Here is a 17,700-nt window from a genome sequence, read left to right as displayed (position 1 = left end):
ACGCGAAGTCGTATCATTAAAATAATCCTTTCCGCCTACGCTTGCGCTTACACATACATACATAGCATTCTAATAAAACTGATAACTCGTATACTATTTTATTTTGGCTATATATGTACATGCAGTAATATTTATCGGTAAAATAGTATTCGAGGAATTTGACGCATCGTATTCGAAATGTTTTTCTTATCCTTAGGATAATAATTTTTGTACGTACAAATTAGAATTCAGAACGATTCGATGAAAGTATCTTTAAAATCTTTGTCGATTCGTAAGCGTAAGTCGGAAAGGCAATGAATATAATTAATAATTATCGAAAATTGTTTATTTTTTATTTGGTTTTTTCTTCATTTTTTTTTCTTTTTTTTATTATTATTATTATTATTATTATTATTTTTGGAACCTTGCCGAGAGGAAAGTATTTATATTTATATCATAAATAATATTCGACGGAAATTCACCTATATCCGTTTCGTACGAATGTGTGTTTTTGTGTGTCTTTTTTTTCGTTTCGAATAGAAATGACATTCTATGTACAAGCGTATTTATATACGTATATATATATATATATATATATACATAGCACATATATATATATATGTATATACACGCTCAGACTTTCAGAATGAAAAAGTCCGTAAAAATAAAAAGAGTCTAGGAGCTCTTTGATTGATTATTAATCCGTAAGTCATTAATTAATTGTTTTGAAGAAATCTGAAAATGTTGGATATAGGCCAGTCGTACGTCGGCCACTGATTTTTATACGACGGTAGTTATGCTACATACATAATTGTTCCGATCACGCGAATACATTGTGTGAATTTGTTTGTTCTCTTTTCTTCTTTTTTTTTTTTTTTTTCTTTTTTACGTGTACGCAGAAATAATGTTTTCACCATAAACTAGCACCATTGGAATAATAATAATTCGCAAATTAATCGAACGACGAATAAAATCTTTTTTTCCACGAGTTTAAATAGATCTCATTATATCAGTAAAAGTCGCTAAATCGTAACGAACGAGATATCTTTGATCGTTAGTTTCGCAGTCGTTATAACGAACAACGTATAAACGAACGAACGGATAAACGAACACCAGGAAGTAACGATCAATTATGCGAGTGGATGTCGATGAAAAGCAAAGAAGTAGTTAGACGCGCGGTCTGATATAAAAAGTGTTCCCCAACGGTGCCATCAAAAGATTAATTTTTCTTTTTCTCACGACCTCATTACTTTGATTCCGATCACCTCTGATCTATCGTTTACTCACTTCATATAATAATTTTCTATCTTTCGCAATTGTTAACGTGACGACAATCAATAAACCTTTTCTTCGTTCGTTACTCTTAGGCTACTTTTAGGCTTTTATCGATAACTTTTGCACGCAAAGGAAAAAGGTAAATGAAAGAAATAAAAAAAAAAAGGATACTTCTTGTAGAAAAGGTAGAATGAGGAATGAGAGACGTCGGATTATTATATAGACCATCGTCAGCAAACGCGGTAACGATTAATCGTCCCTTTTCCTTTGGAACGCTTGACAGCCGACAAAGAGAATACTTTAATCAGCGATCAATCGCAACTGGGAACAACTGAGAAATTCTTAATTGAAGGCTATCGACAAGAAGCGAACGACGTCAGGATAGGTATGCGTGTCTCGACGTTTACGTTTCAAAGAAACGCGATCGGTAAAACGTGTTCTCCGATGGTAATCAATCGGAAAGGAGCTTTCAGAAACTCTAAACGGAATAAATAAGGATAAGGAATGAAGAAAATTCTATGATTTTCTTTTCCCTACTTTTTTTCCCTTTTACTTTATCTTTTTCTTCGTTTTTCTCGATCTAATTAATCGTAGGAATGGATTATATTAGGAAACCAGTTATGCGCTTGCTAGCTAGCTATCTATCTCCTTCGAGATTCAAATTAATCGATTTGCGTATTTTCGAATCATTTTGATCTATGACGAAGAAGACCTTGTTGAAGATCGATGAATTATCATCGACATTGCTTTTGATCGGCTTTCCCGTGATCCAAATTTGCTCCCATTGATCTCTTCGATGATCTCTTAGCGACGACGTTGCCAGCAGGACTTTTCGTAGTCGTTGTAGGACTCGAAGATACCTTCGATGACCTTCTAACAGCCGATGCTGCCTTTTCTCGCTGATGCGACGATTCGCTTATTTTGTCCAGCTCTGCCATAGCCTCTTGTATCGCATTTTCCAATTGCATATTCAATTTACGACTTCTAAAAAACACAATGGTCAAGCATAAAATCGTAAAGTTAATCAATTAGTAGGCCTTGGAATGCCGCTTCGTTCGGCACGATTTAAGAAAATAAAGAATATATATATATATGAATCTTATATGAATATATATATATACATATATATATATTCATAATAATAATAATATGGATCGGTGTATATCAAGCAAAAGCGAAACGAAAATTTAAACGTGCTACGAAAAGAGACTAAAAACATTCGCCGTTAAGGAAAAGATATATAGGTATAATAATAGTCAAATAGTAACACATATATCATTTCGTTTCTTATAGTTTTCCAAATAATTTATCGTTCAAACGTTAATTATTTTTTCTTCGATGATTTCGTTCGTTGCGCTTACGATAATTAAAACTGCAAACAACACGTAAGAAATTAATTTAATTCACATTAATATAATTGGCTGTTGATTTGCTAATGAATATTGCTGTATGCTTAAGACCATTTTCCGTGATCATTTTTTTTTTTAATATATGATATAATATTTATGAATTAATATTTAAAATATAATCAAATTTATATCTTTCTTTATCGCATAGAAAGAGAATGGAAAGAATTTTTGTAAGTAGTACAAGTCTATACAAGGTCAGCCACGTACAGCACTTTATTTATATTCTGACGGAATTTTTTTTATTCAAGACGAAAGTTTCTTTGGAAAACAATTGTACGTTAAAATAGTTCTTATTTATAGAAAAAAAATTTTTGTAAAAAAAAAAAAACTCTTCTCTCTCTATCTCTCTCTCTCTTTTAGCTGAGAGAGATTTGAAAGAGGGCGAGAATTAAACTCACTTCCGAAACTTTTTTCGGGCACGATGATGTGCCTCGAGGCCTTCGGAGAGTGACTTGAGGGTCTTGACATCGACCTGGGTGAGAGTGCCCCCTCCCCCGTACCAACGGACCCCAACTGTCATCGTGCCCGGTGGACCCAAGGACTCGACTTTACCCGGCCATGCGGGACTCCCCCTTGCTGCACCCCACACGAGTTCACCCACTTCCAGTTTCCAATGCTTTTTCTCCTCCACCTTTGTCTCGGCTACTGAGGATTCCAAACAACGATCCTTTGTTTTCTTTTTCTTATTTTCTTATCTATTTTGTTGTTGCTCTTGTTGTTATATTTTTTGTCTTTTTTTTTTTTTTTACTATTGTTTGTTTCTTTTAAACGGGGCTCGTGGCTCGTTTTATATTTTACATGGTGCGAGAGGAATCAAATATTATCGAGAACAGAAATTGTCGAAAAAAAAAATGGAATTGTGCACGGTATTGAAATTCAGACACGTGTTGCAAGCTCGTAAGTATTTTTGAAATAATCGCTCTTTGCACATCGATCATTTGTGAAATTAATATTAATATATGTATTATTATATACAAAGTTTGTGAAAATAATATTGAAGATTAATAGATATTATTTATTTAGAGAAAAAAATATAATTTTAGTTTGATATTAAGAGCATATGGTTTTTTGTTTTTTCTTTTTTTTTTACTCGAGTGCAAAGAAGAAAATACCTGACATTTTGAAAGTATAGTAAAAATATATTGTAAGTCGATTATAGAGAGTGTTTATCATAATAAATTATATTCTTTAGTGAATAATAATAATTATATATGTACGTTATTTTGTAGACGTATTTTAAATAAATATCAAACGAGTTTACACAGATCTTCGGTATTTGATTGTTAATTGTTGTTTCAGATGTGCAACGCAAAACAATGAAACGCTTAATTATAATTGCGGTGCGTGTCATAGAAAAATTAGTTTCGTAGTTGGTGTTGCTTTGGTGAATTGTTAGAATTTAACAACTACGTCTTTTACATCGAGCCGTACATTTGTCCATCCTCCGAAATGTGCTTCTTGCTTCGCGCGAGTGCTCGTTAAAAATAATTAGTTGCATCATTCATCGATGATAAGGCGAAATCAGAAGTGGGATAAAATATATCGAGTTGTTCGTGTGAGAGCACATGCAAGTGATTTTTTTTATTTGTATCATATGTGTCATGATTTCTAAATTTTCATTTAAATTATACACTCTTCAGAGGTAATAAATAATTTTTAATTTATATTTAAATTAGAATTTTTTTTTATAAAAGTGAATGAGATCAAGATTTCAGAAATATGACTCGATAAATTCAAATCTTACCATTGCCATTATAATTTCTTATATACTTATGAAATCTAATAATATTCCTAAAATTCTATACAATTTTTTGAAAGCCAAATTTGTTATAGAATTTGTCAATATTTTCACCCACGACGTATTTGCGCGCATGCCATAGCAATTATGTACAAAAAATTATGTGAGAATGAATAATATATGTATATGTATATACAGGTAACGCCGTAAATCGATGAGCCACACCCCCTACTAAGTGAACTTATATGATTGAAGCTCCCTGGCCACATATTTCGATGTGATTGCGAGAACATGATATTAACAAACCTGACAGCCAATTAGTAAACGCAACGAAACTTTGATATATATTATTTACAAGTAACGAATATTTTTAAACATAGTTATTTAACGTATTTAACACATTTAATACGCGAATAATAAAATGAAATCCGTTTAGTACTGACGTCACTTACCTGTTCCATAAACATTCGTGCGAATGTAATTAATGATAAAGCAGCTTTATGACGAAATGTTATTTGTTTTTGCTCTTTCTCCCTCTCTTTCTCTCTCTCTCTTTCTCTCTCTCTCTCTCACTCTCATTTCTCTATTTACACACGCGATATCATATTACGTGCGTAAGTAAATAAATAAGTAAGTAAATTAATAAATAAATAAATAAATAAATAAATATATTTATGGGCTTTTATCGTAGGATAAAAGAAAGATAAATGACCGTTAAAAGTTACAATGAATAAAATGAAGAATTTTCCAACACCTTCAAACGATTACAAAAGCAATTTACCATGCAACCAATAAGCACCACATGAATTCGCGCGTTATGCTAAGCATGCACAAGCGAAGAAAGACCGTAGTTCGTGCAAATATCAATGCAAATGTGAGTTTGAATAACGTTTCTTATAGTACACATCGCGTGCCATTTCATAATCAAATATATATTTAAATAAAAGAGATACATGACCGATAATAACGTTCCCCTCGTACCAAATTTTTCCTACTTAGTTTTTTGTTTAATTATTATTTTTTTTTTTTTTCAACTTTTACAATTATCACGTTCACGTGCTTCTCTTGTTGTTTTTTTTTTTTTTAAAGTGACTAATTTTATATAAAATAAAAAGAACAATTTAAGAGAGCTTGTAGAAAATATTCTAATAGTTTCTAATAATTAAGAAATATTCAAGATCTACAAAAAATTTACATTGCCTTTTTTGCACAATTTTTTTCTATTTTCTTTTTCAAGAAGTATTCTCGCACATAAGGAAATCGAAAAGAAAACAATTATTCAAATACACGTGTCCATTTTCAAGAATTTAATTAATATTCGATCTCTACAAATATTTCAACAATTTATGCAAGAATACTTCCTATTTATTTAATTTTATTTTATTAATCGAAAGAAAATTAATATCTAGCTATTGATGTTTAATTAATATCTAAGTGTGTACCGTACAAAATACTGACCATCTTGGTCTTCATGCAGGGTGGAATGCATCGAATGGATGGACTCCAACTTTCGCTTGATTCCTCGGCCGAGGGCATGTTCCCTGCCCTCGCACCTCTCCGTGCTCACCACACCTTCCGCTTGCTTCAACGTCTCTGACGTATAGATCTGTCAAATACAACTCGATCAACTCAGGCACAAGCTTACCAACCGCATGCTAATATCATATCAATAATAACACTTCCAACTATTGTACGCATTAAACCATGTATTGTTTTTTTTTATTCTCAGCAATAGCGTCATCATTCTTTCGAATCGTCCGAGCATTTAGGAGAAAGCACACGAGAATGATTTGATCAACCGGATATAGTTTTTTTTTCTCCATGATTTTGGTTTTTTATCGTAAAAATTGATTATATATTTTACTCGGAAGCTGTTTGAAAAATGAAGAAAGACATAGGCAACAGTAGAATCTATCTTAGATAACAGTCACAGACTTCTAGCACCGCGTTTACGATAATAACACGAGAAAGGTAGCACGTTCGATTGTCATACTTCGATTTGGCATGCAAACAAGAGCAATATACGAGATAAACAAACTCAAACTTTTTTACGCATGCTCATTTTTTTGTCAAAAGGTATGTTTGTGTGTATATATGTGTATATATAGATTTATATGATTCGATTATCAGAAGGATATTGTTTAGCAAAAGATTTATTTTTTCTCATTATAAAGAATCATGATCTTTTCGAATAATCCGCTTAGCACACGGTTAATAATACGCTTACATTATTGCAATGTATTTACGTTTTAAATAATAACGCTATAGATGATCGAGCATTTATACGCTCCGCGTCTCGAGACGCGTATAAAAAGTAAAATTAACATTAGATACAAACTAATTACAAACTTAATGTTAAAAATTTATGATGGGGTTCGCAATGAATGTGTTTCGCCATTAATCATCCGCAGCAGCCACTGTGGAACCTAATTTTCTTAATATACAAATATATAAAAAGTTAATTGATCGACCGTAGGAAAGAAAGATGCTATTCCTCCAGCGAGGAATCACTCTCCTCCCCATCATCACCCTCTTGGGCATATGCAAGTTGACTGTAAACGTAAGGATTTAAATACGCCTGTTTGTTGGGTGAATAATTAACGACAGCAATGCCACTAGGGTCAGACCTATAATTATATAAATGAGGATAAAGACCTGGTTGGGCGATACCGACGCCAATAAATTTTTGACAGGCAACATTAGGTTGACAATAGGGAATATTTTCTCGTTCCAAAGTCTTATCTTCGGAATTTTGATCGCTATCTTCCTCGACGATATTATGGTGAAGATCAACATCGCAAGTCTTCGGATCAAATTTATTCGCGTGAGGTAGCATCGTATAATGAGCATGATCTGGCACTAAGGCTTGCTGCCGATACACGTTCGTATTAGGCACATAATGATGACTATGATAGAGGATCGGTTGATAATGCGCTTGTCCTACAACAGGCAACGGATTATTGACATCGATCTCTTGATGAGAGATATCCGTTATATCTTTAGGGACGCTCAGCTGATCCTCCACTGGAGAGTGGTCCATTGTGTCTGAATAAATGGAATGATTTGGTGATGATGTGTCCATATGCTCCTGTGAGTCAGCGTATGTGTTTTCTGCGTGTGTTGTATCGGCTGGCTGATGCATGTCTATTAGAGCTAGATGACGGTTACCCTGTTCTACATGGGTACCAACCTGGATCCCAGTAGTCACCGTCGATTCCACGTAAGTCTTCCCGTGTAGATTGGGTTGACTTAGTGTGATCTCTTTCGTGGTAACACCCTGAATCCTCCAATCTTCTGACGCCATCGTGATGTCACCAGAATCTGGTTCGCTGCTTGATACGCAATGAACCATGGGCTAAAAGCATTAATAAAATATTCTAATTCACGCTAGCTTCAAGTCAAAATCCTTTAACATTAAGACAGAAAATATAAATATACGATTATAAAAATAATAATTATTACTACAGAGTATTATGCATATTGCTTCCTATATTACCGTAGATGAAGAATGTTGTCTGGCACTGATTGGTGGTGCGGGGGAAGCTGCTCCATGCGTTGTCGTATCGACAGCCGGGCTATTTGACCGCTGACTATTTCCTGGACTGTGCGTAGTCGTATCTGGCGGAGAACCCTGTCTCATTATCGCCGACTGTACTATGTTTGCCTGATTACCAGCTGTTTGAGTAGATACGGAATGCCTTGCCATCAACGGATTGTGTTGATCGATTTGCTGTCCCGTTTTTTCGACAACGGAAGTGCTGCTACTAGCCAGAACGTATTGTTGCTGTTCCATGCTTTGATCGGAGGTAGGAGAGTTAATGCTATTTTTTGGAGAAGATGGCGGTTTTCCTGAGATCATGCCCGAACTGAGAATATATGGCTGGTTGTGATCTAAATTTAAAGCCGGATCAACGGCCCCTGCATTATTCGAAGGCGCTGCCTGAAAATTTGGTATCTGATTGTTCGATACCATAGTCGTTTGTTGTTGAACGATCGTTGTATTTTGTTGAACAAAAGTTGTGTTCTGTTGATTCGGTGCAGATGAGACGGCTATATTTTGAGCGGTCGCACATGGTACCATCAACGTTTGGCCGTTCATTTGTATAAATTCCTGTTGGCCCTGCATATTGGGTGGCCTAACCTGAGACGTATTAAATGTCACCTGTTGATTGGGACTAACATTGGCCACTATTGGACTCAATTGATTCCCAAAAGATGTCGTTCCATTCACTAGAAATTGACCACTATTTGGAGACAGGAACTGTGCACCAGGACTGTGCTGTTGAATGATCTTGCTGCCAGTTGCTTGCGGTGCTCTGATCACCATCCCAGCCGGTCCAGCTGTCAAAATACTTTGACTCGGACTAAATATTCCGCTGTGATTTTGTACCGGCGTAAGGACATTCTGACCATTTACATTTTGTATTTGTAGCTGCATTCCAATGTTTCCAGTATCTTGCAATAAAGTTGCAGTACCGTCGGCAGACATGACCATACTTCCTATTCCAGGCACGATAAATTGTTGAATGGTAGGGAAATTCTGTACCATTCCAGCTGCTCCATTTAACAAATTAACCGGTTGTAAAAGATTTATTTGTTGAGCAGGTTGAGGATTCGTTATAATCTGTTGAGTGTTAAATTGCGCGGACGTTGCACCAGTTTGACCATTCATGACCAATTGAGCGGGTGCACCGCCTTTGCCAGGAACAATTGTTAGGGCCTGTAACATCGGCCCGCCTATGCTGTGTGCTTGGAAATTTTGCTGTGCAAAATTTGATTGCGATTGCATTAGCATACCCGCATTTTGTTGAGACGAAGCAATGTGAAGCATCGACGCTACGGTTTGAGGATTGGTCTTTCGTTTTTTGTACGCTTTCTTTTTACTCAGCGCGGATTCGGGAGAAAGTAGAGCCGGTTGGCGATTCACGATACCCTGATTTGTACTCACGTTTCTCGTTACATCTTGATTCGCGTCTAAGATAGACTGAGCATTTTGTATTACGTTCCCGGTAGCAACCGTGAGATGAGGTATTTGTACATTTTGTCCAATACTGTCCATCGTCATAACACCGGGTTGAATAAGCACCGGCGTTTGTATAGCATTAACCAAAACCGTTGGTTGTCCTATCACTTGCTGAGCTACACCAACTGCTGGTATAACTTGGCTAACTGCTCCGGTTACACTAGTGACCATCGGCGAAACGGATAACGGTGGCATTGAATTCGCATTAGAGATGATTTTTGGAGGTGGTGGTGCCATCACACCATTAATAGCAGACCCGGTGCTTGCCATTATGAGTTGTCCACCACTGGACACTAAGATATGTCCAGGTGGCAAAGTAGATCCTGTTGGATGTTTTAATATACCACCAGAAGTAAGGACATTGTGAACTTGAACGTTTGATTGCGGATGCTGCTGTTGCTGAGCATGCTGTTGCTGAGCATGCTGTTGCTGCTGCTGTTGTTGCTGTTGTTGTTGTTGTTGTTGCTGCTGTTGATGCTGTTGTTGCTGTTGTTGCTGTTGATGCTGGTGTTGTTGTTGCTGATGTTGCTGTTGTTGAGTCTGCGGCATTGGTGAATTAGTTGTCGCTTGAGGTACCTGAATACTACTTACTACGCTTTGAACCATCTCCAATGGTGACTTCGATACTGTGATCGTCGACGATTGACTAGGTGTAAGGGGAATCGAATGCGGATGATGCGCCGTCGTTGACGTCGCTGTTACATTCACGAGAGCAGGCGGTGCCGTTGTTGGCTGCTGAGGTTTATTGGAAAGAATGTTTAAAATAGCGGGGTTGGGCATCCCCAAGGGCGTATTTATAGATACGGTCGCCGTATTCGCTCTTCCAGCAAGCACAGAGGTAATTGTATTACTACTAACCGTGTGTCCGCTTGCCATAGTCGTTATCACGGACGACGTACTGGTAAAAGAATTTAATGGTATCCTTGAAACTGTATTCACTGTATGTGGATGTGGTTGATAACCATCTAGCGATAGCTGTCTCGTACTAACAGTCTGTCTCTTTGGTAGCTGAGACGTTATATTGTCCATAGGCGTAGAATACGTTTGGGAAGGGGATGTACTTGGTGAAATAATGTTGGGATTATTTGCAACTGAACATGACATTTCCAAGTGCTGTTCCAAACTGTTATTAGACGATGATTGCGAAGGTTGTGGTGCCTGAGGAGTTAACGGTTGAGTTGCAAACTGATTTGATGAAGATGGATGAGAGTGTGGCGTTAAAGGTTGAGACGGTATTTGACCAGACGACGATGCGAGAGAATGGGGTGTCGGTGGTTGCGAATAACTATGCGGAGTCGATGGTTGGGATGAAGTTAAACTTTGAGGTGTTGCTGGTTGAGATATTCCAGGTGTCGAGGAAGCTGGGACATCCGAATTGGCCGGACTATTTGTACCGATCGGTGAACCGTGACTAGTACTAACAGTGCCTCCTTGAATAGGTCTCGAATCAATTTGTTGTTGACTCCCTTGATATTTCTCACCAAACGTCGACGATGTAACAGGATCCTCGCGTTGATCAGAATGCAATACGTATTGTCGATGTAATTGCTGTTTGTTGTATTGATCTTGAACGAAGGATTGATTGTCACCACTGCTAACGCATCCATGGCAAGGGCTACCATCGGAATCAATGGCACCGTTACTAGACGTCGGCGTCATACTACTATGGACCACTACTGGTGAAGTGGCATGATTTTTCACAGAATTGAATGTTGTACTTGAAGGACTGGCAGCAGAAGAAGGCTTTGGTTGTGCAAGATAGGGATTACTCGCTGTATGAGTACTATGATTCGTTTGTTGTACTTTTGGGTTGTTCAATATGGCTACTTGAGTGTTATTAACGCCAGTTTGTCGCGATATCGTACTATTTAATAGAGCAGTTTGCTGTGCTAAATAACCACTAGGATCCTCTAAAAATGAGGGGCCACTGCTATTGACTGTGGAACCAATTTGATCGCTATTTTGTTGCACTTTGTCATTAAATTCATCAATTGGACTTGGTATTGGTTGATCGAGACCATTATTGCTTCTTATATCTGATGTACCATGCTGACGTTGTTTTTTCATCATACTCTTAGTTGACTTGGCTTTTTTCCTTGCTACCTCGTCTGTCCAGGTTGACGTCTGTGGAATGTGATGATGGAGAGGAGGAACACGATCGAAAGAGTTGCAGGTGATATTCTGGACAGTAGCTAATGATGATTGATTGGTCGTGACAACCGTACGATTTTGCTGCCACGGCGGTGCTCTCGTGTTAAAATGTATAGTTCCTGCTTGTCCGCTAGTTGGTCCCATACCCGATTGTACTTCTGTAGCATGGTTAATAGTTGGACTTCTTCCCGCATGGCTGACTAAAGTGTATTGTTGCTGATGACCAAATTTGGCTTCCACAGTTGATATCTTCTGAGAATCAAAGTTTCTCGCTGGAAACTGAACTTGACCTTGCGTATACATTCGTTGTGCATTTTCGTGAGGATTATTTGACAGATTTCCATTCTCTACAATTTGATGTCGCTGCAAATTATGATTATGCATCAACAGCTGTTGTTGCTGTTGTTGTTGTTGCTGTTGTTGTTGTTGTTGTTGCTGTTGTTGTTGCTGCTGTTGTTGTTGTTGCTGTTGTTGTTGTTGCTGCTGCTGCTGCTGCTGCTGTTGCATTTGCTTCGCACTTAAATCATCTTCCGTTACTGATTGAGTTCGACTATGTCTATTTTGCATATCAGAAGAATTGATTCCACTCATAACGGACCCGCCGTTAGATTGCTGTATAATATCCATCGTATGATGAGATAATTGCTGATTAGAATACTGAGCTTGCACGCACATTTGTGACAACTGCTGTTGATGTTGCTGCTGTTGCTGCAGTTGTATTTGCATTTGAAATGGATCAATAGTTTGAGCCTGCATACCATGCTGATCTTGTTGCTGCTGTTGTATTTGATGTTGATGAAGCTGATGCAATTGCGAATGAAGAACAGGCTGCGACATTTGCGAAGATTGTAAATGATGTACATAACCTTCTTGAGGAATTTGAGAATTGTAATTTCCTGTTTGTTGTTGATCCATTTCCGATGCTAAGTGCTGTTGTTGTTGCGGTTGCATATTATGTTTCTGAATTTGTTGTATGTGAAGCTGTTGCTGTTGGTTCAAATGCTGTTGTTGCTGCTGCATAACGTGCAAGGATTGTTGATTCAACTGATTTAAATAATGAGGAACTTGCTGTTGCGATAATTGATTTACTATAGCATTTGGATGTGGTTGCTGTTGTTGCTGTTCTTGATGTTGTAACAACGGCATATGTTGCATCTGTTGGTGATGAGGTATAAGTTGTTGAGGCTGCTGTTGCTGTTGATGCTGCGATAAATGCTGCTGCATCATTTGTTGTTGCTGTTGCTGTTGTTGTTGCTGCTGCTGTTGTTGTTGTTGTTGCTGCTGTTGCTGTTGCTGCTGTTGCTGCAGTAATAATTGTTGGTGCTGTTGCTGCAAAAGCTGCTGCTGTTGTTGAGTCATATTGTTGAAATTAGTACTTTGTTGATTCATAATCAACGGATTTCCCATAAGCATCCCAGGCATATTGTGCTGATTTAACCGCTGTTGAGTGTTTCGAGCTGAACTATTCACGTCGTGATTTTGAGAGGGTGAATTTAACGACTGATGGCAGATTTGTTGATTGCTTTGTTGGATCTGCAAATTAGGGATCGCTATTGGCCACACCTACAAAGAAAAGCGAATTTGTAATAAGCAATTATTATCGTCAGAATAATCAAAGAAGAATTATGAATAATATTTACCTGCGATCCATTAGGCACCGATGAACCTTGAACTCCTGACGTAGAAACAGCAGCAATGGCTCTTTCCCGTTGTGCCAGAAGTTGCGATACAGAAACTCCAGAATACAAGCCCCCTATACCCCCCAGTTTTCTCTTCTTTTTCTTGCTGAGACCATCTGCGCATACAAATGAATAACAATGTTATTACAAATATATAATTATGTACATATATAAAATGCATTGATGTAAGCAAAATACAAGTCAATTATAAATTATCAGTTCAAAAAGAAAACATTTTTATCGAATAAAAACTTATTAAAACAAAGAACGGAACTATACAATATCTCTGAAAGTATGTTAAAAACTTTTTTTATTATTTGAGATAATAATGCTAAAGATAAAATGAGGTCGCTTAAAAAATGTTCGAATAAGCATTTGTAAACATTAGCAAAAGCATCTATGCCGGAAGTTATCGACCCAGTGTACACAAGTGCCGGTAAAGTGCTATAACAGTCGACACTTCGAAATTGCTGTGATTTACGAGGGCTAGGATGAAGGGCGAACGAGAAGAGAGAAAAGGTGGCTTTCAACGGGGGGTCTTTTATCTGTAAAGCTACAACGGATAATTATTCTCCAGCGTGAACACCAATGGAATGGGGTTGAAGAGATAACTCGGGCCGAAGGAAACGAAGGAGAAGAAAGAGAACGAACGAGAGGTGGTAGGGGGTGCGGCTAGTAATGAATCTCAACTCCGCAGTAAGGCACCTCCTCATTCTCTCTCCTTCACCCCTTCTCCCTCCCTATCTTGTTCTATCTCTATCTCTGTTAGTGGCGGCGGTTTAACCCGATTTTCAAGGGGACGAAGATTTGCGTAAAATCTTCGAAGCATTTTGTGGCTTCCGAGGGAGTTTCACATCAACGCGCCAATCATTCCCTTCCGCCCCTACTTTCAAGGATGCTGTAGTCAACAATATAAGCTGTAAATCTTCTTAATGATTAGGACTACGTAATAATACTAGTCGCGATAACACGTAGTATTGAAAGGAAAACAAAGAAAAAAAAAAAAGAAAAACTAGAAAATATTCGAGCATAAAGTAATACGATTGATATTAATAGTTTAGGACGGTAACACTCTTTAAACTCTAAATGCACTCTGTGTTGACTCTCGAATGTGATCTCGTCGATAGATATCGAGTAAAACTATAGGATGTATAAACACATCGTTGGTATTCCACTAACTCGATTGACGGTGCACACGAAGCGATACCAAAGCGATACCAAAGCGATCGGAAGGAAGGAACGTGAGTTAACTGGTGACTAGTATGGGAAGGTAAACTCACAGCATGAAAAGTAAGTGGATCGTCGTTTTCCCGACGATAACGTAGAGAAAGTCTTCGACTTTCGAGACAGCCAAGAAGCGAGTTGCCGGCGATCATTGGAGATTAGCCCGGATCAGACGTTTCGTGGTCGAGGCGTCGTTGCAGACTGAATACTTGTGATTTGAAGTGCGCTTGCGCGACAATGAGGGGCTACACAGAACGTCGAGGAGGAGAAAGAGATTGCAAGGGATTGCACGTTAGTCCGGGCAGGCGCAAGAATCACGAGCGGACAGTCGCGAGACCGCGAACTACCACCAACCACCGTCTCTTCTCCTTTCTCATCTACTCTCAAGCTCGTCTCGCGTTTCACGTTGATGTGTGCCTCGCGCTTGTATGCGTGAACCCGCTCGTTCGCTCGCTCCCTTACTCCCACCCCTCCTCACCCCATCTCTTGGTACGAAATTAACCCTTATCAAGTCTGTGTCTACCAGCAACGACGAAGATAGGGATGCCTGCCTTCCCCACCTTGAGAGTCGTCCGGGCTTCTCCACCACCACCACCATCGCCAGAAGCAGCAGCAGCAGCCGTACCACCACAACCAGCAACATCAGCTCTATCGCCATCTCCTTCACTGTGACTACAACTACTACTGGTACTACTATTACTACTACCATCACCACCACCACCACCACCACCACCACCATGCATCGCTTGTCGTTGGTAGCGAATAGAGAGCGGATTCTTTCCTCCTCCCGGGACTTATTGATCGGCCGCACGATAAGAAGACACGAACGGCCGATTGGTCCCTTTTCCGGACATCTCGCAGGGTGCGCGTTTCCTTCTTCCATCACAGTTCCGCGTTATCCACGACATGTTATCAAGAGCAAAAGCGATAAGCGTCATAGGAGCAGATCAAAAGGATCCTTTCAATTTCCTTTTGATAGACAGAATGGAAAACGGTCGTTCGCCAGATACCTATGTATACTTATATACTTGTACATATATATATATATATGAAGGAAGATACTCTGCTTTAGAATTCCAATCTTCGCATATTAGCGCTGTTAAATAACAAGTTCTAACAATTTACTGTATTATTTCCCTTTCTTTTTTTTTCCCCCTCAATCATTTTTCTCATTTCGAATAATCAAGAAAGAAAAGGCTTAAAATTTTCATGTCGAGTTTATTCGTCGTCAAACGAACGACAATTTTACGATGACAAACGACTTAATGCCATGTTGTTTATTAAAATCGCGAATACATTAATTCTCTGTAGGGTTAAACCTCTGGAGAATATTTGATGCCAATAATAGATGGATACAAGAGTTCGGAAGGAGATGGAAAAAGCGAGAACCGCAAAATACACGAATCGCAATGAAGCACACGACGATGCGTCGTGAGATCGTTCGACGTTGGGACGTCGGATTTTAACCAGCACGCATTACGCCGACGTGAGACAGGCATGATCGATCGTCGAAGAAGGGGAAAATTGTTTACGAGTGGAAATTGTTTAAGAGGGCATAAAATCGTGAACGGGCATGCGCGAGCACGCCACAAAATGGGGATGGACGATTCTGCTCGAGTGTATAATGCATTTCCACCAACCAACCTCCTACCCCTAACTACCCATGCCATCCTCCTCCTACTCCCCTTCCCCCTTGTCGTCGTAACGGTTTCACAACGGAATTCAATTTATACCGCCCAGTATGCTGTAATATCCAACACACCTCGAACACGATAATACCCTACTACTCTTCCGTGATTCGTTTATTTGGACCTACTATTTTTCTGTCTACGATTTCTATATAGCACTTACGTATATCTAATACGATTTCAAACGGAATTTATGATATAAGGTATAAAATGTCACGAGCTAACCAATTCCCTCTTTTTTTTCTTCTTCTTCTTCTTTTTCATCATCTTCTTCTTCTTCTTTTACTTTTATACACGTACGGTTAAAAAGCTATTTAAACGTTCTTGTCAACCGCTTCGTAGACGCTTTTTAATTTCATTCTACTATCACTATTACTAACACAACTACTTTTTCAAAAGACGGGAATTAAAATAACCACTATTAAGAGTTAACGAGATAAGAGAGAAGAAAGATTAAAGGAGCTATAAGAGAAATTTATTAAAATTTTTGTTCACAACTTTTCGTCGAAACCGAGTACTTTTTGTTTTATTTTTTTATTAAATTACACAAATAATGCCTTTTTTTTGTTTTTTTTATTTTTAAAGCTCTAATTTATACGTGGACATTTTTATGTCGTATAAAAAAATAATAAGGCAGAAGAAACGAAAAATAATAATAATAATAATAATAATAATAATAATAACAATAATAGACAAAAAGAGACGTCATTTCTCGCAAATGTGAAAGAGGAAAATGCACGTTGTAGGTGCACGCTTGGAGCGTGTAAAAGCAGAAAGAATAAGAGAGAAATCACAAGACCCTTTCATTTCCCGTTTCTTTTCGCCCTTGTACCGATCTTCAAAGGGCAGGAGTGTCATTGAAGGGGTGAAGACTACGATCTCTCTATCCGGTCCTCTCGACTACCTTGCATCACCGCTTCGCATCACTTTAGACGACACTAAGCGCAGACATTTTCTCTTTTCTCTCTCTCTCTCTCTCTCTCATTTTTTCTATTTTATTTTATATTTTTAGCTTGCTTAAGAGAACTCGTCATTGTTAAAATATTCCTATAAATTTCTATAAACACTTACGCGATGGGGCGTACGAAGAATGTTTTTAAAAATCATCGAACAAATATTATGTGTTAAAATGAACAAAAAGTTAAAATTATGATTATTATCATAACGGGAAAATGTGTAAAATATCTTAGCGAATCAATCGTGATAGAATAGACGAATAAATCGAACCACACCCTCTTCTTCCCCGATCTCTCCTCCCCACCGACTTGACGATACTCGTCGCGTTTATTTTCGATAATGGCGTGATCGTTCCGTGGAAAATTTCAATTCACTCGCGTAACGACTTGTTGTCTCTGCGGGTCGACAAACACGTGACCGGACGGGTATTAAGCGACGATTAATTATTACCTCGCCATTAACGCGAGCGTGCTTTTCACTAATCACATTCTCGTTCGTCCTTTTAATATCGAGCGAATACGAAGAGAAAGACAGAAAAAGAGGAGAGAGAAAGAGAGAGAGAGAGAGAGAAAAGGGA

General features: G+C 38.2%; 1 protein-coding gene across 4 annotated transcripts in view; it reads right to left on the bottom strand.

Annotated features, from left to right (window-relative positions):
• Nucleotides 1-842: 842 nt before the first annotated feature.
• LOC106785915 (nuclear receptor coactivator 6-like) overlaps nt 843-17,700 on the bottom strand; it is a 237,998-nt gene continuing 221,140 nt past the window's right edge. Inside the window, exons 4-9 of one of the 4 annotated variants that reach the window (XM_014746742.1) lie at nt 13,216-13,370; nt 7,898-13,138; nt 7,592-7,756; nt 5,860-6,007; nt 3,062-3,308; nt 843-2,238 (exon numbers count right to left, since the gene is read on the bottom strand). In XM_014746742.1, coding sequence (XP_014602228.1) covers nt 1,989-2,238; nt 3,062-3,308; nt 5,860-6,007; nt 7,592-7,756; nt 7,898-13,138; nt 13,216-13,370 — 6,206 coding nt within the window. In that variant the 3' untranslated portion in view covers nt 843-1,988. The remainder of the gene's footprint in view (nt 2,239-3,061; nt 3,309-5,859; nt 6,008-7,591; nt 7,757-7,897; nt 13,139-13,215; nt 13,371-17,700) is intronic. The other 3 variants (XM_014746743.1, XM_014746744.1, XM_014746745.1) reach the window with 3 other exon arrangements.

This window comes from Polistes canadensis, unplaced genomic scaffold (genome assembly GCF_001313835.1).
Source record: "Polistes canadensis isolate GaletaPanama2010 unplaced genomic scaffold, ASM131383v1 scaffold_59, whole genome shotgun sequence".
Classification (NCBI taxonomy): domain Eukaryota; kingdom Metazoa; phylum Arthropoda; class Insecta; order Hymenoptera; family Vespidae; genus Polistes; species Polistes canadensis.
Note: the sequence above shows the minus strand (reverse complement) of the source record. Positions and strands in the feature narration are given on the sequence as shown.